A 26,280-nucleotide genomic window follows, 5' to 3' on the forward strand; every position below is an offset into this window, starting at 1 on the left:
AAGAATGATGGGAACAGAATAGAGAAACTATAGGTAACAGGAATATCATGAACAAAGGCGAAAATCATAGGAAAGATATTTGTCTATTTGCAATGAGAAATCTATATGTTGAGTTGTGAGATATGAGATTGAGACGAGGTGATACCAGATGAGAGAGGGTGAATTCAGGGTGAATGTGAATCTGAACAGCCAAACACATACATACATACATACATATTACCTGCTCCAAATCCCACCAATCCACGAGCAACCAACATGTAGTATTTATTATGAGAAGCTGGAACGTGGACATATGCATAGAGGCAGTTAGCCACGACCGAAATGAAGATGGAGACAATAAGAGGTTCTTTTCTTGGTCTATAATTAGACCACAAACCAAATACAGGTGAAGCTACCATTTGGCCAAGACTAAATGAAGCAATAACCCAGCCCAAAAAACTTGCATCAGCTGTCTGATCAATCTGCAGAAAAAAGTACAATGCTTTAAGAATTGTTATCCAAGAAAAGTAAAGTTTAATAAACGACTTAAACACATTTTTCTGACCACATAACATTTCCTATTTAAATAAATAAAAACAATAATTCTAACATATCAGTTTTATAACACTATTACTTATAGTAAGGTATTCAAACTTCTTACAGTATAATTAAATATGCTACCAATTCACTATACACTAGAAACAATACTTGGGAAGCTTCAACTTTTAGAATGATTAGGGGAATATGGTTTATGATTTGGTTCATAAAAATCTTGTTACAAATAATCACATTATATGTATAAACAATAACATCACAAAAGTAAAATGCCATTCTTTAATTCTTATAAAGTAAATACAATTATTTAGACTTATGTTACTCCATAAGCTAAATAGCCATTAGCACTATAAATCTTTTTTTTTTTAACATTTATTTATTATTATTGAGAGACAGACACAGAGCGTGAGCAAGGGAGGGGCAGACAGAGGAGGAGACACAGAACCTGAAGCAGGCTGCAGTCTCTGAGTGTCAGCACAAAGCCCAAAGTGGGCTCGAACTCACAAACCAGGAGATCATGACCTGGGCTGAAGTTGGAGGCTTAACCGACTGAGCCACCCAGGCGCCTCATTTTAATTTTTTTTAACTGAGCACAATAGTCAAATGCTTAAGAGAATAGAAACACAAAAGCTGAAAGATAATTCTCCCATTAAACCTATTATTAATTCTTCCTTTCAACATGGAGGATTCAGGGTTCTACCACTGAACGAGGGTTTATGTGTCATGATAGATGCTGAGGAGAGAACCAAATGATTAAATTCAGAAAATGAAATTCTTTCAAAAAACAGAAAATTTTAGCTTACAAAAGGGACTATGGAATAAATTAACAGATTTAAAAAATATATATATATATGGTAGGCTATATAGTAATTTGGAAACATAAGAACCATTAAATTTTTAGAAATAAGGGGTGCCTCGGTGGCTCAGTCAGTTAAACTTCCGACTTCAGCTCAGGTCATGATCTCACAATCTCTGAGCTCGACCCCCACGTCATGCTCTGTGCTGACAGCCCAGAGCCTGGAGCCTACTTCGGATTCTGTGTCTCCCTCTCTCTTTGCGCCCCCCCACCCCTTGTGCTCGCTCTCTCAAAAATAAATATTTAAAAAAATGTAAATAAATTTTTAGGAAATAAGATTAAACATATATAAAGTGTTAGAACAACTTAAAGACAACCATGGCCTTTTCTAAAGATATTTTTAAATAGTTTAAAATGAAAATGTTTAGGTACATTTTCTTGTGGGGGATGAGAAATAAGAGTGAATACATATAATGATACACAATATTAAAGTTCTAGCCTTAAAAATATCTCTTATTTGGGGCACCTGGGTGGCTCAGTCAGTTAAGTGTCTGACTTTGGCTCAGGTCATGATCTCCCAGTTTGTGAGTTCAAGCCCCACATTGGGCTCTGTGCTGACAGCTCAGAGCCTGGAGTCTGCTTTGGATTCTGTGTCCCTCTCTCGCTGTGCCCCTCCCTCACTCATGCTCTGTCTCTCTTTCTCTCAAGAATAAATAAAACATTAAAAAAAATTTTTTTTTAATCTCTTAATTTAGGCACACTGGTTTTCATTTTCTACCCATATTACCTTTGGCTCCTTTGATCACTCTATTACAAATATAAAATAACTTCATGTCATAAAAATTTTTTAATTAATTTTCAAAAAAGCAGTGAAAACTCAATTTTAATGTTAAATGTGTAGTAGTTTGAAAGCAAAAGAATGAAAGTGTCTTCTCAGGATATCAATTGATCATAGTCAAGTATGTGTTTCAGGGACAGAAGCTGACCCTCGGGGATAGCTCTAACAATATTAATGATATTTGCCAGAGACCAATGGAAACTTTTATTTTAATTGGATACTATTCTTTATGGTGACTGGAAATTGGAATCTGTTAGAAAATTCTGCTAGAATTGTAATAGGAAAGTAAAACGGGTTTGGGAGATACAGGTTCTACACTACAACAGGTGTCACTTCAGTAATTAAACTGTTATCTGCACTCGTGTGTTTCTCTTTTTAACAGTAGTAACAGCATCTCATTTCTGGTCCTCTGGCCACCTCTGGTGATCTCCATCATACCATTTTTGGGATAAAATCTAAACTGTTTATTATGAAAAACTAGCTCACAAGTTGGCCACAGTCTCTTCTCTAGCCTCATCTCTCTGCATGTACCCTTCCCCCAATTCTAACTTCCAGTCACACAGAACTGTCTTAAGTTTCCAAAATGAGTCAAATTCTTTGCCTCCAGGCCTTTGCACTGATTTCTCTACTGTCCCCTTCTACCAGCAATGCCTTCCCAACCTCCTACTCCCTGGCCCCTACCTTTTTTTCAGGAAACCAACTCCTACAGACCTTCAAAACTCAGCTCTGGTATAACTGATTTTTAAAGTCTTCCAGAATTTTAGTTTGGGTTAGCAACATCCCCCTAATAGCCCATGTCTGTCTGCCTGCACCTCTCTCTCTCTCTTCTTTCTCTCTCTCTCATTCTCTCCCCCCCCCCCACACACCCATACTTTTAGACCTTTACTCACGTATACTGTATAGTAACCATCTATAATTAACTTATTTGGTTTGGCACACATCAGTAAAAGTTGGAACTGTATTTTCTCAAAACAAAAACAAAAACGAAACACAAAAGCCCTCCCCCATCCCTGTCATTTCAGGAAAAAAAAAAAAGAAAAGAAAAAAGAAAACAAACCATACACTCCAAAGTACATGGTATTGAATTTCAAACATTACTTTATAAACATGTTAATGATATTGACAAAGTGAAAGTTCTGGAAATCTTCATGCTTTGATATGGGAACTAAGATATGAATATGGGCGTTCCAAGCATTTTTAACTTTTATTTATAGATGATTGCTTATTAATTCAAGTAACAGTCACCAAGTCCTTTACTGTGACAAAAAATGTGCTAGGCAATAAGGATACAAAAGATGAGTTAACACAATTTTTCCAAATCAGGTTTCATCATAGTGAAGTTTCCAGATTTTACTTATCAGGTATTTGAGTAGCTGGTGGTAAAAAATCACATGCTTCAATTTTTTATCTGTCAAATAAGGATAACTTCACAGAGTTGTTAAAAGAATTATTTGAGCAATGTATAGTGCTTAGGGCAATGTCAGCATATATATACACTAAATGAATATTACCTATAGGATATAAAAACTAGTATTTCTTAGAATTTTGTTTTTACTAATATGTCAGTTCTATTATTATATTTTATTATAATTCATGCATTAGTATTCCCACTATCTCCCTAGCCCTATAAAATAACCTATCCTTCCAATTCAAAATCTAATCTTAAGAATATGAATCTTCCTGGATATTTATCCCACCTCTGGGCAACAGAACCTCAGGAATCACTTGGCTGATGGTTGTCCATCAGCCAGGGTCAGAAAGAAGCACATTTCAGAGATTTACACTGGTGCCAAATTCCTTTCAGACAAATAATTTATTGTTTTGTTTTGTTTTCTGAGTTTTTTCTTGGGTGGGGGGGGTGTTCTAGCTTTTTATCTTTCTCACAGATGGCTTTTCAGGTAAGTAATATTTTTCAACATGCTATTGAAAAAGATGGAAGCCTTAAATTAAGCATTAAACAGTTTAAGGTAGTAAGTAACACAGCACTGTGGTTGAGCCAGATTTTGGTTTCAGATAGGTTTGGCTCTGCCATCTTCCAGCTGAGTGACTTGAGCAAGCTACCGAACTTTCTGACTGTGAGTTTCTTCACCTGTCAAACAGGATAGATAATAATCATTTCATAGGGTTGCTATGAATATCAAGAGGTGAAAAGTTTAGTACCGTACCTGGCACATAGTGAGCTTTCACTATTATTATGAAATAACCTGAGAAAGGTTTTTTATTGAAATTGTTTTATTTGTATTGCCAAAGAACTAGTTACAAGTTCATGTACTCACTAAATTTACCCTTGAAGATCTTTCAAATATCTGGAGAAAGGAGTGTACCTTTTCAAAATTCAACATACTGTGCTGAGTAGACCTAATTATTGTAAATACCTTTCTTTTGGTAATTTTGAGGTTAAACAGACTAGATACAGGGATCATAGAAATAAAGAGTTTTGATACATGGAAATATATTTTTGGCAAAGAAAATATTGCTCTAGAATTGTTAAATTTTCCGCTATAATTCTAATCATTCTGCCAGTAAGGAAAGAATTTTTAACATCATGGCTAATAATTTCATGTCATATAAATTTTTATTTATTTTCAAAATAGCAATGTGAATATGGCACCAACTCAGTAAAAAAAATGAAATTTGTATTTTTGTCCTTATTCCTTTTATAATATCATATATTTTAAAAGTTAGCATTTTCAAAAAGTTAAAAATTCATAAAAACTAAAAAATCTAAAATTAAGTATAAAATGTCAATAAGCTTCTTGTATCACAGGCACATTATTTTTAATAATAGGGATAATAGATAATAGGGATAAAGATAATAGGGAAGAAGGGTGGAAGGGAAGGACAGAGGAAAGGAAAGATGAAGGGAGGGACAGCATCTCAGAAAAAAATGCAGAAAAATTTATAAAGGCCCCAGGAACCTAGATTAATTCAAGTAGATACGTCTAATAAATTGTTGGCTATAGATCTAATATGGGCCAAAGCTTAGGATTTAGTCTACAACACACACATACACACACACACACACACACACACACACACAGCCCAATCTCTGGGGAAAACCAACATACAAGGAACAAGTTGGTAAAGAAAACTCAGAAAAGAATTTAATAACAAATATTTAAAGAGCCAAGCCAGGACAGAGTAATGTACGGAAGCTAAGAGAGGGTTTTCAGAAGCAGGGAGAGGTCGACAATGTCAAATACTACCCAAATGTCACGCAAAGGACCGAAAAGTATCTATTTGGTCAGGAATCAAATCATTGGAGACCTTAATAAGAGCAGTTTCATGGTAGCAGAGGAGTGAATCAGACTGTAGCAGGTTCAGGAGTGAATAGGAGGTTGGAGAGTACAGAGAACTCCATTAAGAACCTTAACTGAGGGGCGCCTGGGTGGCGCAGTCGGTTAAGCGTCCGACTTCAGCCAGGTCACGATCTCGCGGTCCGTGAGTTCGAGCCCCGCGTCAGGCTCTGAACTGATGGCTCGGAGCCTGCAGCCTGTTTCCGATTCTGTGTCTCCCTCTCTCTGCCCCTCCCCCATTCATGCTCTGTCTCTCTCTGTCCCAAAAATAAATAAAAAACGTTGAAAAAAAAAATAAAAAAAAAAAAAAAAAAGAACCTTAACTGAAATATTGTTATAGATAACGTCTGCAACTTATATACTGATTTTTAGTAAATTCATTCCTGGAGATTTAAAATAGAATTGACATATATTTATATTATGTTATATGTCAAATAATTTTTTTTTATTTTTTTTTCAACGTTTTTTTTTTATTTATTTTTGGGACAGAGAGAGACAGAGCATGAACGGGGGAGGGGCAGAGAGAGAGGGAGACACAGAATCGGAAACAGGCTCCAGGCTCCGAGCCATCAGCCCAGAGCCTGACGCGGGGCTCGAACTCACGGACCACGAGATCGTGACCTGGCTGAAGTCGGACGCTTAACCGACTGCGCCACCCAGGCGCCCCAAATAATTTTTTTTTAAAGAGTTGGCAGGACTTGATGATTAACTGATGCCAGGGTACCTACTAAACTTGCATCTTCTTGTTAGGCCCTCCTCCCCATCTAGTAACCACAGCATCGAAATACATGTATTATCTATTCTTTTCACAATGTCAACCAGAAAACCCTACGGGAAAGCACAAAAGTATTCCATAGAAATGTCATTTGTACCATTCAGGAATTCAGACTATAAGTAATTTAGTTTCCTTTTTATCAGGGAGAGGGCATTGGTGGGATATGAAAGCGGCTAATAAGTAGGTGAGCATACATCTACATTTGTCTAGGACTATCCAGGTATAATTCTGTTTTCCTGGTATAGTGCTCCCTTCACTTCAAGAGTGTTCTGGTTTGCACAATGAAGCACTGGATCACCTTACTTATAAGCCTCTCTGGAAGAATTATTATCTCAAGTCATGCTAGTAAAGATTAAATCAATAGACTACCAAAGAGACTGTCAAGAAAACTCTTAACTATGTAAGAGTTACTACTACTATAGCTACTTAAGAGAATAATAGATTGAAGTGTACAAACCTTTTGGAGATATGGCCATATTGACATTATCACAATAGAAAATCCTGTAAAGAAGCAAACCCTGTTATTTATACTTAAAATGATGTCATTACTATTTATAGATACAATTTTTTAAACTATAACATGGGCTTTAAAATATCATTCTCAATTTACAAATTTATTCCCCAAAATGTTTAACTTATTAAGCAATGGAATTGTATTTATTAGAAGGGAAATAAATATTAAAGACTTGAAAATCATATGTAATTATGATTATGTCCCTGGTCATAATTGGGGTAATAAAAGCAGAGGACCTGTTTCTCCTTATTCACATGTCTTTACTGTAAACAGAAATAAATTACTGAAAGCTTTGTTAAGTTCTTACAAGCAGAACTGAGTGGACGAAAAGCTACTCTGTTAAAGAGGAAGTGGTAGACTTCTAATGTGTGTTGTTTGGCAGAGATAATCGACAGTAGGGAAGTCTAGGAAAAGGAAAATGATCATATACAGGAGGAATTGGCTATAAAGAACCATGAGGCTTCAAGATGGCTATACCTTAAAAGAAAACTCATTATCTCTGCTACCCTTTATTGCTTAAGAGCTGTAATGATAAACTCCAATCCTATCTGTCAATTTTAAATGTTAGGCATATTCAATCAAAATTCTATAAAGGCCATTAAAAAAAAAAAACACTTTTATTAAGATATACTTCACATACTATACAATCTACCCATTTCAAGCACTCAGGTTAGTGGGTTTTAGTATAATCAAAGATATGTGCAACATCACCACAGTCCATTTTAGAACATTTTAGTCACATCACAAAGAAACTCTGGACGTTTTAGCTACTATTCTGCTGCTTTCCATCCTAATGCTCACCAGCCTGAAGCAACTACTAATCTACCTGTCTCTATAGATTTTCATATGAATAGAATCAGGCAACATGTGGTCTTTTGTGTCTGGCATCTTTCTTAGCATAATGCTTTCAAGCTTCATCCATGTTGTACCAGTATCAGTACTTCATTCTTTTTAGAAAGCTTATATTAAAAATAGTTTAATTATTAGTTTAATTTTAGTGTATTTTGAATTGACATTGACTTTGATGAAAAGCAGACTGAAAGAGTAAACTAATATTTGAAATCAAGGCTCAATTTCACAATCAAGAAACTTAAAAACAGGTAAAATGTTTAACATGTTAATTAAAATCTAAAGTTAAAATAATTCTTTTTTGCCATTAAAATGGAAATTATTTAATTTTAGATAATGGAGTACTAAAAATTAAAAGTATTTCATTTTATTTATTATATTTTATTTTATTTCAATTCCTGTATAGTTAACATTACAGTGCTACATTAGTTTCAGGTATACAATACAGTGATTCAACACTTCTATATATTACCCAGTGCTCATCATGACAAGTGCACTCCTTAATCCCCAATCACCTATTTCACCCATTCTCCTACCTCCCCCTCCCCTCTGATAACCATCAGTTTGTTCTCTATAGTTAAGAGTCAGGGTGCCTGAGTGGCTGAGGTGGTTAAGCGGTTAAGCAACAGACTTTTGCTCAGGTCATGACCTCCCAGTTTGTGGGTTTGAGTCCTGCATTGGTCTGTGCTAACAGCTCAGACAGAGCCTGGAGGCTGCTTGGGATTCTGTGTCTCCCTCTCTCTCTCTCTCAAAAATAAATAAACATTAAACAGTCTATTTCTTGGTTTGTCTATCTCTTTTTTTTTTCCTTTGCTCATTTATTTTGTTTCTTAAATTCTACATACTTGAATTGAGCAAGTATCATATAGCAAAATCATATAGTATCTGTCTTCCCCTGACTAACTTATTTGGCCTAACATTATACACTCTGGCTCCATCCATGTTGCTGCAAATGGCAAGATTTCATTCTTTTTTACAGCTGAATAATATTCTGTTGTTATTAAATAAATTAGAAGTACTTTATTTTTTAAATGTTTATTTTTGAGAGAGTGTGTGCAAAAGTGGGGGATGGTAGAGAGAGAGGGGGACAGAGAATCTGAAGTGGGCTCTGTGCTGACAGCAGAGAACCTGATGAGAGGCTCAAACTCAGAAACTGTGGGATCATGATCTGAGCCAAAGTCAGACACTTAACCAACTGAGCCACCCAGGTGCCCCATAAATTAGAAGTATTTTATTTTATTTTATTTTAACTTTTTAATATTTATTTTTTAGAGAGAGAGTGCGCGCATGCAAGCGGGGGAGGGGCAGAGAGAGGGGAAGACACAGAATATGAAGCAGGCTCTGGGCTCCAAGCTGTCAGCACAGAGACAGAAAAAGGGCTCGAACCTACTAACTTTGAGATTGTGACCTGAGCCAGAGTTGGATGCCCAACTGACTGAGCCACCCAGCTGCCCATGGAAGTTAAATGAAAAAAATTAAAAGCTATTGCAGAGGTTGCTATCGAAACAACACTCATTGTGTAGGTAGAATCCTCCTTCCTGATAGAATCCCATTTTTATTCAGGTATCCATCATTCCTCCACAAAGCCACAGACTTTAAGAGAAACTGTCTCCAACCCAAATTCCAGAGGGTAAATCCAGTTAGTCTAAAGAATTCAATCAGGATAATCCCACTATCCTAGTTGATGATGGGCTTAGAAATTGACAGGGTCCAGTTCTGACCAGTGAAAAGGGAAGGGAAGCCTACTTCAGGACCTCTAAGAAAGGACTGCTTATCTCTGTGCAAGTTTAAAAAAAAAAGTCCCTTTTGATCAATAAAAATTATCATGAATGGATGTGACACCTTGGGCTGCTGCTGCAACCTTGCTATAGTGAAGTCAGTGCATAGAAGAGGAGAAAACCAAAATATATAGTGGGAAACAGAACCAAAACCTCAGTGAACTTCACCTGGAATTGTCCTACTATGGGTATCTTACAAGAAAAAATAAATTACCGTTTAAGCCAATTTGAATCAACATTTTTCCCCTGATATTTGTAGAAGGCACCCTAATAGATACACAGTCCAAAATGAAATTGCATTACAAAGAATTGTTGAAAATATCCTTTATTTTGTACTTTTCTTTCATTTTAGCTTTATTTAAAATATATTTTTACTCAGTGTGAGAGAGTGACTGGGGTAAATAGAAAAGATAAAGAAAAGTAGTTCTAAAAATTTAGTAAAATGGCCTTCAGTAAATCTGTGTCAGGGAAAAGATACCACCTGTAAAATCTGTGCCTATAGACTTAAAGGATCTAAGCTTGGAAAAAGAATGGATTCTTTAAAACACTTTTTTAAAAATTGTCACAGTATTGATAACTCCTATATATATTCATTCTTTATCATTTTAACATAAGTACAGTTCTTAACATTAAAATTTCCTCATGAAGTTTTACTTTTTAGTAACTATATTTTCAGAAATAATGTTAATAGATTAAAATACATCAAGGTATACAGATTAAGATTCTTGCTTTACAATTTGTGTCAATGTGGTGGGTTAGTCAGTTAAGCATCTGACTCTTGATTTTGGCCCAGGTCATGATGTCGAGGCTCATGGGATCGAGCCCTGCTTCAGGCTCTGTGCTGACAGTGTGGAGCCTGCTTGGGATTCCCTCTCTCCCTCTCTCTCTCTGCCCCTCCCCTACTCACTCTCTCTCAAAATAAATAAATAAACTTAAAAAAAATTAAATGAGTTCACAGGCAGCAAAAGAAAAAAAAAACAGATACATTGGACTACATCAAAATTAAAAACTATTGTGAATCAAAAGACACAATCAGTAGAGTAGAAAGAAGAGTCCGAGAATGGTAGAAAATATTCACAAATCATTTATCTGATAAGGAGTTAATATCCAGAGTACATAAAGAACTTCTACAACTGAACAACAAAAACCTAATTAAAAAGTGGGCAAAGGTGGCGCGCCTGGGTGGCTCAGTCAGTTAAGCGTCCGACTTCGACTCAGGTCATGATCTCATGGTCCGTGAGTTCAAGCCCCGCGTCAGGCTCTGTGCTGACAGCTCAGAGCCTGGAGCCTGCTTTGGATTCTGTGTCTCCCTCTCTCTCTGACCCTCCCCTGTTCATGCTCTCTCTCTCTCTGTTTCAAAAATAAATAAACATTAAAAAAAATTAATAAAAAAAAGTGGGCAAAGGACTTTAATAGATATTTCCCCAAAGATATACAAATGGCCAATATGCATATGAAAATATTCCCAACATTACTAATCATTAGGGAAATACAAGCCAAAAAAACCATGAGAGACTACTTCATGCCCATTAGAATGACTAATATTAAATAAACATAAAAGTTGGTAAGGATGTGGAAAAATTTGAACCCTGCCTGTTGGTAGGAATGTACAAATAGTATAGCAGCTATGGAAAACAGTATAGCAGTTCCTCAAAAACTTATAAATAGAATTGTTATGTGATTCAGCAATTCTACTTCTTTTTTTTTTATTATTAATGTTTATTTATTTATTTTGAGACAGGAAGAGAGAGAGCACACAAGCAGGAGAGGGGCAGAGAGGAGAGAGAATCCCAAGCAGGCTCTGCACTGTAAGTTAGTGGCTTTGATGGGGTTTTTGAATGGTGGGGGTTCGAAGCTGACATCCAAGAAACAATTCTTGAGATGTCTTTGGTGCAAAAAAGGTAATTTTATTAAAGCACAGGGACAGGACCCATGGGCAGAAAGGGCTGTGTTATAAAGGTGACCTTTTATATATCATGGAGTTGGGGAAGATAAAGCCAAGAGGAAGTTCCTAAAGGGATTTTCATATGTTAAAGAAGATTCATAATACAACAGAGGCCTAGGAATTGTCAAGCTAAGGTTGTTTTTCCTCTAGTAAGGCATACATTAGGACAGTAGGGGGTTCCTGGAGAAAGCCCGAACTCCTTTCCTTAGTCATTTCTTTACAATCGCTGCCCTTTGTTAAAATAGTATATAATCCCCCAGCTCTAACCATTTCTTTGGAGTTTTCACTTTTCTATAATGTATAGTGTATAGGTCTGTATAATGTAAAAATAACTAACATCAAATAAATGTATAAGCTTTTTTTCTTGTTGATCTGTCTTCCATTGCTTTATTTTGAAGGTACCAGCTACAGAACCTAAGAAAGTAGAGGAAAAGATTTGCCTCCCCACCATATATACAATAGACTATTATTTAGTCTTCAAAAGAAAGGAAATTCTGACTCATACTATAACATGGATGAACCTTGAGAATATTATGCTAAATAAAATCAACCATTTGCAAAAAGAAAAATACTGTATGATTTCACTTATATGAAATATCTAGAATCATCAAATTCAAAGAAACAGAAAGTATGGTGGTTTCCAGGGCCTGGGAGGAGGGGGAAATGAGGAGTTGTTTAATGGGTAAAGAGTTTTAGTTCTGCAAGATGAAAACATTCTGAAGATTGGTTATTTAACCATGTAGATATATGTAACACTTCTGATCTTAGAAATGGGTAAGATGGGAAATTTTATGTGATTTTTACTAAAATACAAAATAATTAAAAAAATGAAGTGACATTAAAATAAGATACTTTATCTGAAATTTTTAAATTCTATATAATTTCTAATACTTACCTACACTGCTGAAAAACATAGTAAGATACAGAATCCTAATAGATATCCATCGGCTCTTATAATGCTCTTCAGTTTCTATAATATCCCATTCTCTAGGTGTAAAGAAGAAAAAAGTAGTTTAATGTTATCTCATTATGTGCAAATCTTTCTGTGGCACAATTTTATTTTCTCTCCCCTAAAGTAATAAAAATGCTATGACAAAGCTATAATTTATTAATATTGATATTTGCTGTACTAATTATCTATGAATAAGCAATATTTCTGTGAATTTCCATGGATTATACTTGTGCTTTATTACACATAGAAACTTGGGAGACATGAGGTAGCTTAAAAAGGCATAACATTTTGTCAACCAATTATTTTGATATCATTGACTTACTACAAATTGAGTGTTGGAATTTGTCAAACTGACAAAATAAAGTCTATCAAAATAAATCAAATAAACTAGCTACAATTAGATCTCACACTGATGGGATATACAACTATTACATATTTTAAAAAAATGATTACTGTCATCATTATGACATGTTCTACTTGAGGACAGTAAATTGACTTTGCTGTAGGAAGCTATTTTGGCAGGGTACTTTCAGCAAAATTAATATAGAAATGACACCAGAAAAGTTTAATGTGACCTAAGACATTCCTAGTCCTGGGACCTCTAGAACACTTGCCTTTGCTCCAACATGAGTTACCAGACAAGTCTGTTAGTTGACTAAAGAAGAGTCCAAGGTCCCTCTAGACTGGGTTGATCTCTCATATAAGCCTGTGACCTGGAGTAAGGGCAATATATTAAGCACACACACTACTTCAAGGATCTAGGGGATACATGTATCATTACATTTTTACATACACATATAGAATGAGTTAACAAATTTACCTTAATATGAACAATATGTTTTCAAATAATTAAGATAAACACAACAGGCAAAATGCCTTCTTATGTTTAAAAGAAATTTTCTAAAATAGACCTTAGAGTTGTCAACTTAGTCTTCAAAAAAGAAACTTTTTTTTTCAGATGTGTTGTGACTGGGAGTGGTAGAGAGTGAATGAAGAAGAAAGATAATATTAATTAGATCTACTATGTGCCAGGTATGTTAGTTATTGATACAATATATATGAATATGCCATTCCCTAAAAATAGACCTTTCACCATAATGTAGCATACTTGAAAAATAGCAGAATCCCAAAGGCCTATAAAGATCTTCCTTGACTTACAGTTGGGTTACCTTCCAACAAACCTATTGCAAGTTGGAAAAGATTAAGTTAAAAATGCATTTAATACATCTAACCTACCAAATATCAGAGCTTAATACCTCATTCTACCTTAAACAGGCTCAGAACACTAACATTAGCCTATGGTTGGGCAAAATCACCTAACACAAAATGTATTTCATTACAAAGTATTGAATATCTCATGTAATTTATAAAATACTGTACTAAAAATGAGAAATGCAATGTTTGTATGGGTACAATGGTTGGAAGTGTATAGATTGGCTACTCTGGTGATCACATGACTGATTGGGAGCTGAGGCTCGCTGCCACTATCTCGCACTGCAAGAATATTCTACCATTCCTACCCCAAGAAAAGATCAAGATTCAAAACGTGAAACATGGTTTCTACCAAAAGTGATCACTTTCGCACCAATGTATCATTGAAAAATCTTAAGTTAAACCATTATAAGTTGGGGACCATCTGTATTTGGAAATCAGTATTTTGGAATTTGGAATACATAATGCAGATGATTACATAGCAGGAAAAGGTATGCACCATTCAATCCCACAGCACTGTATTCTGGTATTACTTCCAGCACGGGGTATTACACTTTTAATGAACCCATTATTATTTCCTGGAGATCAAAAATGAAACTGACCATCATAAATAAGGACTATCATTAAAATAAGCCTGGGGGCGCCTGGGTGGCTCAGTCGGTTAAACGTCCGACTTTGGCTCAGGTCATGATCTCGCGGTTTGTGAGTTTGAGCCCCATGTCAGGCTCTGTGCTGACAACTTGGAGCCTGCAGCCTGCTTCAGATTCTGTGTCTCCCTCTCTCTCTGTCCCTCCCTCACTCACACTCTGTCTCTCTCTCCTTCAAAAATAAATAAACGTTAAAAAAAAAATAAGCCTGAAAATGTCAAATAACTGTTTTGCTCAGATCTTATCTAAGTTAGGAAACCAGAGAAGTAAATAATTTGATTGTGAAAAAAATGTAATAAAATTGTTTATTTGAGAGACTTCAACTTGATTTGGAGCTCAGTCAAAACTTCCTTTTTTTAATGACAGCTATTAAATATTGAAAGAATGACAGAATTATAAAATCACTATTTAATACCTAGTTTCCATGTAATAATGGATGAAAGCAAGGGTCATTCATGGATACAAAAACAACTGGTTGAAAGGTTGGTGAGGACAGGATAGTCACAGGGCCTCAAAGTATCACCTCACTATCTACTTTCCAATTACAAAATGGAAATTAAGTTTTATACCACTCACCCTCTTTTTGTTTTTATTTTTAGAGAGAGGGACACACACACACACACACACACACACACACACACAGATGCAAGTGGGGGAGGAGAAGACAGGGAGGCACAGAATTTGATGCAGGCTCCAAGCTGTCAGCATAGAGCCCAATGTGGGGTTCGAACTCATGAACCACGAGATCATGACCTGAGCCGAAGTTGGACATTTAACTGACTGAACCACCCAGGCACCCCAGCAGTCACTCCCTTAACCAAGTGGTCAAGCTTGGCATCCCCAATAGTGGGATGGCCTAGCATTTGATGTCTTCTAACATTAATATATTGACATATTCTCAACATAACCCGTGGGATGTCCATGCCAGGAATGTTTGACGAGGACCTATTTAAAAAAAAAAAAAAAAAAAACAGGCCAGGGGAGGGACCAAGATGGTGGAACAGCATGGAAGTTTTTTTGCATCCCTTGTCCTGAAATACAGCCAGATCAACACTAAACCATTCTGCACACCTAGAAAACTGATTTGAGGATTCACACAACAATCTGCACAACCTGAACCAGATAATTCAGCAGGTCCTCAACACAGAGAGGTGAATTGGAGGAGAAAGTCGTGGAGGGCACAGAGCTGGTTTTGCTTGTGGAGAGAGGACGGAGATGGGGAGAGTACAGAAAGCATCCCCCCTGCCCGAAAGCAGCTGGAGAGAAAAGAAAGTATGCAAGGGGCTGAACAAAAAGGGAGAAAGGAGCAAAGAGAAGATTTAAATTCTATTAAGACTATAAACGGGGGGAGTCCAGAGTCTGAAGCTCTGCAGCTTGATACGTGGTGGTGCACTGGTAGGAAGGGTGAATCCCCAGGAGCAGTGGGTGAGGTCCTCAGGGTCCTCAGGTCACACAGGGAGAGGCAGTTCCCTTGCTGGGAGGACATTTGGTAGAGGCTGTGCAGCCTCCCCACAGGCAAAGGTCCAGTGGACCCCGGACAACAACCACATTGGCTGGTGCTGGAACAAGGATGTTAAGGGGTAAGCCTGGTGCCAGATGTGTGTGATTTTCCATAATCCCTGAAATGCTGCTGCTACATGACCACGTGAACTTTTTCTGGGGTGGGCTGGAACCCAGACGCAGTCCTTGGGCATCAGCAGCAGCATGGTCTCCGGAACGTTCCTGGGGTAGGGCCAGCACCCAGCCATTGCTCAGTGAGACCCTTCCCAAGAAGGTCTGAGCTGGTCAAAGCCACAGTCCCTCAGAAGTGAGGGGTTGGGAAACACACCCACATCTGAGATAAAACATAGGAGGGAGGTGCCACCAGGCAACCTGGTGGCTTGGTCACGGACAGTGTAAAAGCGGGGGAGTGGATGGAAGCTGGAGAAAAAGGAGGGGTGTGCAATTGCTGGTTGGGGAGAGCACAGAGTTCTGATACTAGATGCTGGGTAGATGGGTGATGCCATTTTCACACCTCCCACACAAGCACATTCACGCCTACATGTGCCACAGCAATCCACCCCAGTAAACTAAGCAGCGGCATCTAATAGAGAACGGAGCTGATACACCAAGCCCTGCCCAACTGGACCAACCTCACTCTCCAGAAACAACACAAGTCTCTCCACCTGCTTAGTTTATGGACTATAAAATGCTTCATAGTTTGACTTCTAGGGGAAACCGATGTAATTTCAATCGTACTTCAGTCTGTTTGCTGAACCAACTATTCAACTTTTTTTCCTTTCTTTTCTTATTCTTGAATATATAAAGAGAAAAAATTTATTTTTATTCTCCATTTCTATCAAAAATATTTTTAATTTTTTTCTATATATTTTTTTACTTTTTTGTAAATTTTTCTTTTTTTTTTAAATTTTTTTTTTAACGTTTATTTATTTTTGAGACAGAGAGAGACAGAGCATGAATGGGGGAGGGTCAGAGAGAGAGAGGGAGACACAGAATCTGAAACAGGCTCCGGGCTCTGAGCTGTCAGCACAGAGCCCCACGCGGGGCTCGAACCCACAGACCGCGAGATCATGACCTGAGCCGAAGTTGGCCACCTAACCGACTGAGCCACCCAGGCGCCCCTTTTTTGTAAATTTTTCAAATTCTATTTTTTACTTCCATCATTTCATTTTATTCTTTCATTGTATTCATTTTTTCAAATTTTCAAACATTTTCCTTTTTTTTTCTTTTCTTATCTTTCCCTTTTTTCTCTGATCTATCAAGCTCATTTTAGCAACAAGACCAGAACACACCTAGGATCTAGCAACCTTTATTTGATTTTTGTGTGTTGCTTTTAATTTTTTAATTTTAATTTTTTTACCTTATTAATTCTTTTTCTTCCTTCAAAATGATGAAATGAAGGAATTTACCCCAAAAGAAAGAACAGGGAGAAATGACAGCCAGGGACTTAATCAACACAGATACAAGCAAGATGTCTGAACCAGAATTTAGAATCACGATAATTAGAATACTAGCTGGAGTTACAGATTAGAATCCCTTTCTGCATAGATAAAAGCTAGTCAGGATGAAATAAAAAGTGCTATAATTGAGCTGCAATCTCCAATGGATGCCACAGCAGCAAGAATGGAATGAGGGAGAGCAGCAAATCAGCAATACAGAGGACAAATTTATGGAGAACAATGACGCAGAAAAAAAGAAGGAGACTAAGGCAAAAGAGCATGATTAAGAATTAGAGAAATCAGTGACTCATCAAAAAGGAACAGCATCAGAATCATAGGGGTCCCAGATGAAGAGAGAGAGAAAGGGGTAGAAGAGTTATGTGAACAAATCATAGTGGAAAAGTTCCTAACCTGGGGAAAGACACAGAAATCAAAATCCAGGAAGCACAGAGGACTCCCATTAGTTTTGACAAAAACCAACCATGAACAAGGCATATCATAGTCAAATTCACAAAATACTCAGGCAAGGAAAGAATCATGAAAGCAGCAAGGGAAAAAAGTCCTTAACCTACAAGGGAAGACAGATCAGGTTTGCAGCAGACCTATCCACAGAAACTTGGCCAGAAAAGAATGGCAGGATATATTTGATGTGCTGAATCGGAAAAATATGCAGCCAAGAATTCTTTATCCAGAAAGGCTGTCATTCAAAATAGAAGTAGAGATAAAAAGTTTCCCAGACAAACAAAACTTAAAGGAGTTTGTGACCAATAAACCATCTCTGCAAGAAATTTTAAGGGGGACTCTCTGAAGGGAGAAAAGATGGGGAAAAAAAAAAAAAGACCAAAAGCAACAAAGACTAGAAAGGACTGGAAAACACCACCAGAAACTCCAAATCTACAGGCAACATAATGGCAATAAATTTTTATCTTTCAGTACTCACTGTAAATGTCAATGGACTAAATGCTCCAATCAAAAGACACAGGGTAACAGAATGGATAAGAAAACAAGATCCATCTATATGCTGTTTACAAGAGACCCAATTTAGACCTAAAGACACCTAAGGATTGAAAGTAAGGGGATGGAGAACCATCTATCATGCTAGTGGTCACCAAAAGAAAGCCAGAGTAGCCATACTTATGTCAGACAATCCAGATTTTAAAATAAAGACTGTAACAAGAGATGAAGAAAGGTATTATATCATAATTAAGGGGTCTATCCACCAAGAAAATCTAACAATTGTAAACATTTATGCTCCAAATGTGAAGCACCAAAATATATAAATCAATTAATCACAAACGTAAAGAAACTCATTGATAGTACTACCAGAATAGTAGGAGATTTCAACACCCCACTCACAGCAATGGACAGATCATCCAATCAAAATATCAACAAGGAAACAATGGCTTTGAATGACACACTGGACCAGATGGACTTAACAGATATATTCAGAACATTTCATCCTAAAGCAGCAGAATACACATTCTTCTCCAGTGCACATGGAATGTTCTAAAGAATAGATCACATACTGGGACACAAATCAGCCCTCAACAAGTACAAAAAGATCAAGATCATACTGTGCATATTTTCAGACAACTCTATGAAACTCGAAATCAACCACAAGAAAAAATGTGGAAAGATAACGAATACTTGGAGACTAAACACCATCATACTAAAGAATGAATGGGCTAACGAAGAAGTTAAAGAGGAAATTGGGGCACCTAGGTGGCTCAGTCGGTTGAGCGTCCGACTTCAGCTCAGGTCATGATCTCAAGGTCCGTGAGTTCGAACCCCACACCGGGCTCTATGCTGAGGGCTCAGAGCCTGGAGCCTGTTTCAGATTCTGTGTCTCCTTCTCTCTCTTTGACCCTCTCCCGTTCATGCTCTGTCTCTGTCCCAAAAATAAATAAACGTTAAAAAAAATTTTTTTTAAATAAATAAAAGAAGTTAAAGAGGAAATTAGAAAGTACATAGAAGTGAATGAAAATGATAACACCACAACCCAAAACCTCTGGGACACAGCAAAGGCGGTCATAAGAGGGAAGTATATGGCAATCCAGGCCTTTCCAAAGAAGGAAGAAAGGTCACAGGTAGACAACTTAACCCTACACCTTAAAGAGCTGGAAAAAGAACAGCAAATAAAACCCAACACCAGCAGAAGATAGGAAATAATAAGGATCAGAGCAGAAATCAATAATTTCAAAACCAAGAAAACAGTAGAACAGATGGTTATTTCAAAGAATTAAAAAATTGACAAACCCTCACCCAATTTGATCAAAAAGAAAAAGGAAAGGACCCAAATAAATAAAATCAAGAATGAAAGAGGAGAGATCACAACCAACACAGCAGAAATAAAAACAATAATAAGAGAATATTATAAGCAATTATACGCCAATAAAATTGGCAATCTGGAAGAAATGGACAAATTCCTAGAAACATAAATTACTAAAACTGAAATAGGAAGAAATAGAAAACTTGAACAGACCCATAACCAGTAAAGAAATCGAATTACTAATCAAAAATCTCCCAAAAAACAAGAGTCTGGGGCCAGATGGCTTTTCAGGGGAATTCTACCAACATTTAAAGAAGAGTTAACACCTATTCTCTTGAAGTTGTTCCAAAAAATAGAAATGGAAGGAAAACATCCAAACTCTTTCTATGAAGCCAGCATTACTTGATTCCAAAACCAGACAAAGACCCCACTAAAAAGGAGAACATAGACCAATTTCCCTGATGAACACGGATGCAAAAATCTGCAACAAGATACTAGCCAACCAGATCCAACAATACATTACAAAAACTATTCACCATGACCGGGTAAGATTTCTACCTGTCATGCAGGGCTGGTTCAATATCCACAAAACAATTAATGTGAAACATCACATCAATAAAAGAAAGGGCAATAAACACATGATCCTCTGAACAGATGCAGAGAAAGCATTTGACAAAAAAACAGCATCATTCTTGATAAAAACCCTCAGGAAAGTAGGGATAGAAGGATCATACCTTGAGGTCATAAAAGCCATATACAAAAGACCCAACGCTAATATCATCCTCAATGGGGAAAAATTGAAAGCATTTCCCCTTAGGTCAGGAGCAAGACAGGGAGGTCCACTCTCACCACTGTTATTCAACATAGTATTGGAAGTCTTAGCCTCAGCAATCAGACAATACAAAGAAATAAAAGGCATCCAAATTGGCCAGCAGGAGGTCAAATTTTCTCTCTTCACAGATGACATGTTACTCTAAATGGAAAGTCCAAAAGACTCCACCAAAAAACTACTAGAACTGATCCATGAATTCAGCAAAGTAGCAGGATACAAAATCAATATACAGAAATTGGTTGCATTCCTATACACCAATAATGAAGCAACAGAAAGAGAAATCAAGGAACTGATCCCATTTACAACTGCACCAAAAACCATAAATACCTAGGAATAAATCTAACCAAAGAGGTAAAAAAAAAATTTATACACTGAAAACTACAGAAAGCTTATGAAAGAAACTGAAGAAGACACAAAAAAATGGAAAAATATTCCATGCTTCTGGATAGGAAGAACAAATACTGTTACGTCAATACTACCCAAAGCAATCTACATATTTAAGGCAATACCTATAAACACCAGCATTCTTCACAGAGCTAGAACAAACAATCCTAAAATCTGTATGGAACCAGAAAAGACCCCGAATAGCCAAAGCAATCTTGAAAAAGAAAACCAAAGCTGGAGGCATCACCATCCCAGACTTCAAGATGTATTATGAAGCTGTAATCATCAAGACAGTATGGTACTGGCATAAGAACAGACACTCAAATCAATGGAACAGAATAGAGAACCCAGAAATGGACCCACAAACGTATGGCCAACTAATCCTTGACAAAGCAGGAAAGAATATTCAATGGAATAAAGACAGTCTCTTCAGCAAGTGGTGCTGGGAAAACTGGACAGCGACATGCAGAAAAAGGAACCTGGACCACTTTCTTACACCCTACACAAAAATAAAGTCAAAATGGATGAAAGACCTAAACATAAGACAGGAAGTCATCAAAATCCTAGGCGAGAAAGCAGGCAAAAACCTCTTTGACCTCGGCTACAGCAACTTCTTATCTAACACGTGTCCAGAGGCAAGGGAAACAAAAGCAAAAATGAATTACTGGGACCTCATCAAAGTAAAAAGCTTCTGCACATCGAAGGAAACAATCAACTAAACTAAAAGGCAACTGACAGAATGGAAGAAGATATTTGCAAATGACATATCAGATAAAGGGTTAGTATCCAAAATCTATAAAGAACTTCTCAAATCAACACCCCCAAAACAAATAATCAGGTGAAGAAATGGGCAAAAGGCATGAATAGACACTTCTCCAAAGAAGACATCCAGATGGCCAACTGACACACAAAAAGATGCTCAACATCACTCATCATCAGGGAAATACAAATCAAAACCACAATAAGATACCACCTCACACCTGTCAGAATGGCTACAACTCCAGGCAACAACAGATGTTGGTGAGGATGCAGAGAGAGATGATCTCTTTTGCACTGCTGGTGGGAATGCAAACTGGTGCAACCACTCTGGAAAACAGTATGGAGGTTCTTCAAAAAATTAAAAATAGAACTACCCTACGACACAGCAATTGCACTACCAGGTATTTATCCACAGCATACAGGTGTGCTGTTTCGAAGGGACACATGCACCCCAATGTTTACAGCAGCACTATCAACAATAGCCAAAGTATGGAAAGAGCCCAAATGTCCATCAATGAATGAGTAGATAAAGAAGATGTGGTATATATATACAATGGAGTATTACTCGGCAACCAAAAAGAATTAAATCTTGCCATTTGCAGCAATGTGTATGGAACTAAAGGGTATTATACTAAGTGAAATTAGCCGGAGAAAGATAAATATCATAAGACTCAACTCATATGATGACTTTAAGATATAAAACAGATGAACATAAGGGAAGGGAAGCAAAAATAACATAAAAACAGAGAGGGGGACAAAACATAAGAGACTCTTAAATACAGAAAACAAAGGGTTGCTGGAAGGGTTGTGGGAGGGGGGATGGGTTCAGTGGGTAAGGGGCTTAAGGAATCTACTCCTGAAATCATTGTAGCACCATGTGCTAACTAACTTGGATGTAAATTATAATAAATAAATAAATTATAGAAAAAATGAAACATTCCTATTAAGAAAAAAAAGAAGAAACAGTCCAAGGGCACCTGGCTGGCTCAGTCAGTGGAGCATGGGACTTTGATCTCAGGGTCAGTGGTTCAAGCCCCAAGTTGGGCATGAAACCTATTTAAAATAAAGATTTGGGGAGGGTGGGTGATGGGTATTGAGGAGGGCACCTGTTGGGATGAGCACTGGGTGTTGTATGGAAACCAATTTGACAATAAATTTCATATATTGAAAAAAAAATAAATAAAATAAAGATTTAAAAAAAAGAAGAAGAAACAGGCCAAACATCCAGAATGTGAGATGTTCTACAGAACACTGACCTAGACTTGTTAAAGGATTCAATGTTGGGAAGAATAGAGAGAAAAGATCAGGGAACAGTTTATAGGTTGAGAGAGTATAAAAAACCTATAACAATGCATGACCATTAGTTGGATCCTATTAAAAAAAAAACAATAGCTATAAAGTACAGTTTTGGAACAAATGAATATTCTTCAGTTTAGACTGTATATTGCATGATATTCTGCATTAGTATTATATTTTTACCTATGATAACAGTGATGCAGTTGTATAAAAGAATGTTTATATTTTGAGAAGATGCAGGCTACACACTGAAATACTTGGGATAAAAGTGTCATGATATCTGCAACCTACTTTTCAGTAGTTTGGCAAAAGAGAGCTGTATGTGTATAGAGATTTGAGGAGTGTGAACAAGGCTAATGGTTAGTCACAGGGTATACAGGTGTTCATTGTACCGCTTTTTCAATTTTTCTATGGATTTGAAATTTTTCAAAATAAAGAAATTTACTTTTTCCTTCTTTTTAATTCAAAAAGTATAATTTTAGTGAAGAAGTATATCTTTCTACTTTGTTAGAGAGAGTAAGAACATTGGAGTATAGCTGTTCTTCAATGAAGTTTCAATTTTTACTGTATTTTGTTAATTTTGATGATTCAACCATGTCACATGGCTAAGACTGAGTTTCTAAGGTTTCTGTCTTGTATTTCAAAGGCATAAGAATGAATGCTGCACTTCCAAGGCAATTTAACTTTTTGATTCCTTTCGACTATTACTGCTGTCATCTGATATTAGTTCTCCGTTTGAGATTCTCCTTTAAGTGAAATTATAATGTTAGAGTTTTGTCCCGCTCAACATTTTCATTTCAAACTATAATACATCAAATGATAATATGTGTATCAAGCCTGTAACTTAAAAACTAGAAAGAATTCATGATATGCTGGAGTGAATTGGTCACCAAAATAAGTTAGATAAAAGTTAACAGAAATAAAGTGCCAAATTTAGGTTCAATAGATCATTATTTAATACAAGGAGCCTTGGATAAATAGCAGTTCTTTATTTTCAAAAAATGATTCTAGATTTACTGGGGGGAAAATAAAATTACACATTTATTAGAGAGAGCATCTGTGAACTACTGAAGAGCAAAAAAGAACCTATATCCAAAGAAGATAAGAGAAAGAAGTGTGTGCTCACTGACAGAATAGTGTAATGGTGTTACCGTACAGAATTTAGAAGACAGAAATAAATTGAGAATGTTCTATAAGGATATGCTCTACAAGACCAGAAGTCATAGCAATATTTGTATTACAGAAATTACGCTGGAGTTGCAAAGAAAAATTTTAAGCACTTGTAACATTTTAGGATATTGTCGGAAAGGGATCAGCAAACTATAGTCCTCAATCCAAACCCAGCCTATCACCTGTTTCTAGATCACCAGTGAACTAAGAATAGTTGTTACTATTTGAACATATTTGTGAGTACTTGTGATCAACTTAATAGAAAACATTAACTTTTGGGGCGCCTGGGTGGCTTAGTCGGTTAAGCGTGCAATTTCATTTCAGGTCATGATCTCACAGTTCATGAGTTCGAGCCCCGCATCAGGTTCTGTGCTGACAGCTCAGAGCTTGGAGTCTGCTTTGGATTCTGTGTTTCCCTCTCTCTCTGCCCTCCCCCACTCACACGCTGTCTCTCTTTCTCTCAAAAATAAACATTAGAAAAAAATTTTTTTAAAGAAAACATTAACTTTTAACTCTGTTAAGCAAAATGCCACCCCTGAAATCTATTCCTCATTGATTTGTATTACAAAAAGATTTTACTCATTTATTATAAATTTCATTATCAAATTTTTTGTGAGAATTTGTTTTCTTTCTTGTTATCTAAGTACCCGTATCTTTGATTTTGCCTCTTGTTCTGCAAAGCCTAAAATATTTACCATCAGGACCTTTACAGAAAAAATTTGCCAACCTCTGTTCTCTCAAACATTGTAGACAGAGTCAGTGGAGACCACCCAGGACTCATCAGACCAATAAACTAAAACTAACCTTCCTAGTGAGGAAAAGTTGGTGGTGAACTAGGCTGAAGTTCCTACAATTTACTCAAAGTGAATACCGCTTGTCCATTACATATTTGTTCACTTTACTAGAGAATCCAACTGTATTTTTAAAGATGGTATACTTATTGAATTATTCTCAAAATATCTTATTTTTAAAATGCTAAATCTAGGATCTCAGTCAAGTACTGTTTATGGACAGAACATCTGAATTTAGATGCACCTTAATGAGCCTCAATCACAAGGACATAATCAAAGCCAAAAGTAAGTCCTTTTTTAAAAGCAATTTGGACACAGTGACAGAATGTATAGCAAGACCACATCTAACCATTAACTCAAAGATCCTGAATCTATCTGGAAGATAGCCAAGAACCTGGAAGAAGCAGAAGTTTGAGAAATCCAAATTTGGCAATCTATGCACTGAAACACGTGCATTTGACTAATAAGACAGATCGTTAGCCCTAGTCATAGCTTCCATATTCTAACTACACATAGTTCTATTAAGCTTAGATATGGTTTTCAAAATAGCAGCAAACTAGAAGTCTGAAAATAAAGTTGGGAGAAGAGAGGTTGCTGACAGAAACAAAAACAAAAGTTGTCAAAAGATAATAAAAACATTATGGGGAATAGTCAGCCACCAACAGAATAGGCAGAAAAACTAAAAAGTAAACAGAAAACATTAAAAGTGTAGCAAGTGCAGAATAAATTGGTAAGGAAGTGTAAGAAAGTAGTGTAGAAGAAAAAAACTAATATAGAAGCAAATAGTCCAAAATGTCTCAATAGGCCCTGAGGACATCACTCTATTATGACACATTTCAACATTGATAATAATTGTATTGATCTCAATTTAAAATATAGGTAATCTGCAATGCCTATATTCCGTTTAGTAAACTGGGGACCAGAGAGATACACTGTCCAGAGTTTCAAACAAAGTGGTTAAAATAAAAGTTTGGTGCTTTAGAGACAAATGAGCAAAAATTAACATGGTGGTTGACAGCTTAACTGTGCATTAAATTACTTGATAAATTAGGCTTCAAACATAATGATACTTAATTCCATTTTCTTAAAAACAAAAATAGATTCTTAATTGCGGAGTAAGAGACAAACTGTAACAATTCTAAATTGCTGTCCATAAACTAGGATTAAAATAACTGGAAATAATAAAGGGCGACCTAAGAGAGGTATCTTCAAGCATCGATTAAAACCCTCATTTCGGAACTTCTGGGAGACGTGTAAAGTGATGAGTTCTGTAGAGGAATGCAGAATGTAGACACTTAAAGGCTGCAACACTGTTGGAATGAAAGCAGTTTGAGTTTCTCTGACACCTTCACCAGAACCCTCTGGCTCACCGCGGACCTCTTTTCTCAGGCGCAGGAGCACATCTGCCTGTCTCACCCGACCTGCCGCAGCCTCCCGCCGCCCTGAGACCCATCTTTCGGTTCCGTAAGGCTGACGCCAGGAAAGAGGCCAGTCCCAATAGCGCAGGAAGATGAGGGGGCTTTCTCCCAACATCCGCTCACCTGCTTCCGGGTGTGCGGTCGCCTAAGAGCGGCTCCTGCTCGGTGTCGATCCCCGGACTCGCCATAGTTACACCGCCTACGAGGCGGAGGCCTACTCTCGCGACACCTCCTGCTCCCCTCCCTTCTCACTTGGCCAAAGCTGTCAAAAGAAGCCGGCAAGTGC

At 36.9% G+C, this 26,280-nt stretch overlaps 1 protein-coding gene across 1 annotated transcript; it reads right to left on the bottom strand.

Moving 5' to 3' along the window:
- Positions 1-6: 6 nt before the first annotated feature.
- LOC125917362 (major facilitator superfamily domain-containing protein 8-like) lies at positions 7-26,280 on the bottom strand. Its single transcript, XM_049623584.1, has 4 exons — positions 26,118-26,280; positions 12,221-12,312; positions 6,697-6,740; positions 7-461 (listed from the first exon to the last, which is right to left on the bottom strand). Exons 1-4 carry the CDS (start codon positions 26,180-26,182, stop codon positions 165-167), a joined length of 498 nt encoding a protein of 165 aa, XP_049479541.1. The 5' UTR covers positions 26,183-26,280; the 3' UTR covers positions 7-164.

Source organism: Panthera uncia, unplaced genomic scaffold (genome assembly GCF_023721935.1).
Source record: "Panthera uncia isolate 11264 unplaced genomic scaffold, Puncia_PCG_1.0 HiC_scaffold_1759, whole genome shotgun sequence".
Classification (NCBI taxonomy): Eukaryota; Metazoa; Chordata; class Mammalia; order Carnivora; family Felidae; genus Panthera; species Panthera uncia.

What these genes read in the sequence shown, in the direction of transcription:
- LOC125917362 (XM_049623584.1), bottom strand. Translation starts at nt 26,182, where the DNA reads ATGGCGAGTCCGGGGATCGACACCGAGCAGGAGCCGCTCTTAGGCGAC. An exon ending in GACCGCACACCCGGAAGCAG is followed by an intron (nt 12,313 to 26,117) that starts GTGAGCGGATGT and finishes CTTTACACCTAG; the next exon opens with AGAATGGGATATTATAGAAA. An exon ending in TATGTTTTTCAGCAGTGTAG is followed by an intron (nt 6,741 to 12,220) that starts GTAAGTATTAGA and finishes GCTTCTTTACAG; the next exon opens with GATTTTCTATTGTGATAATG.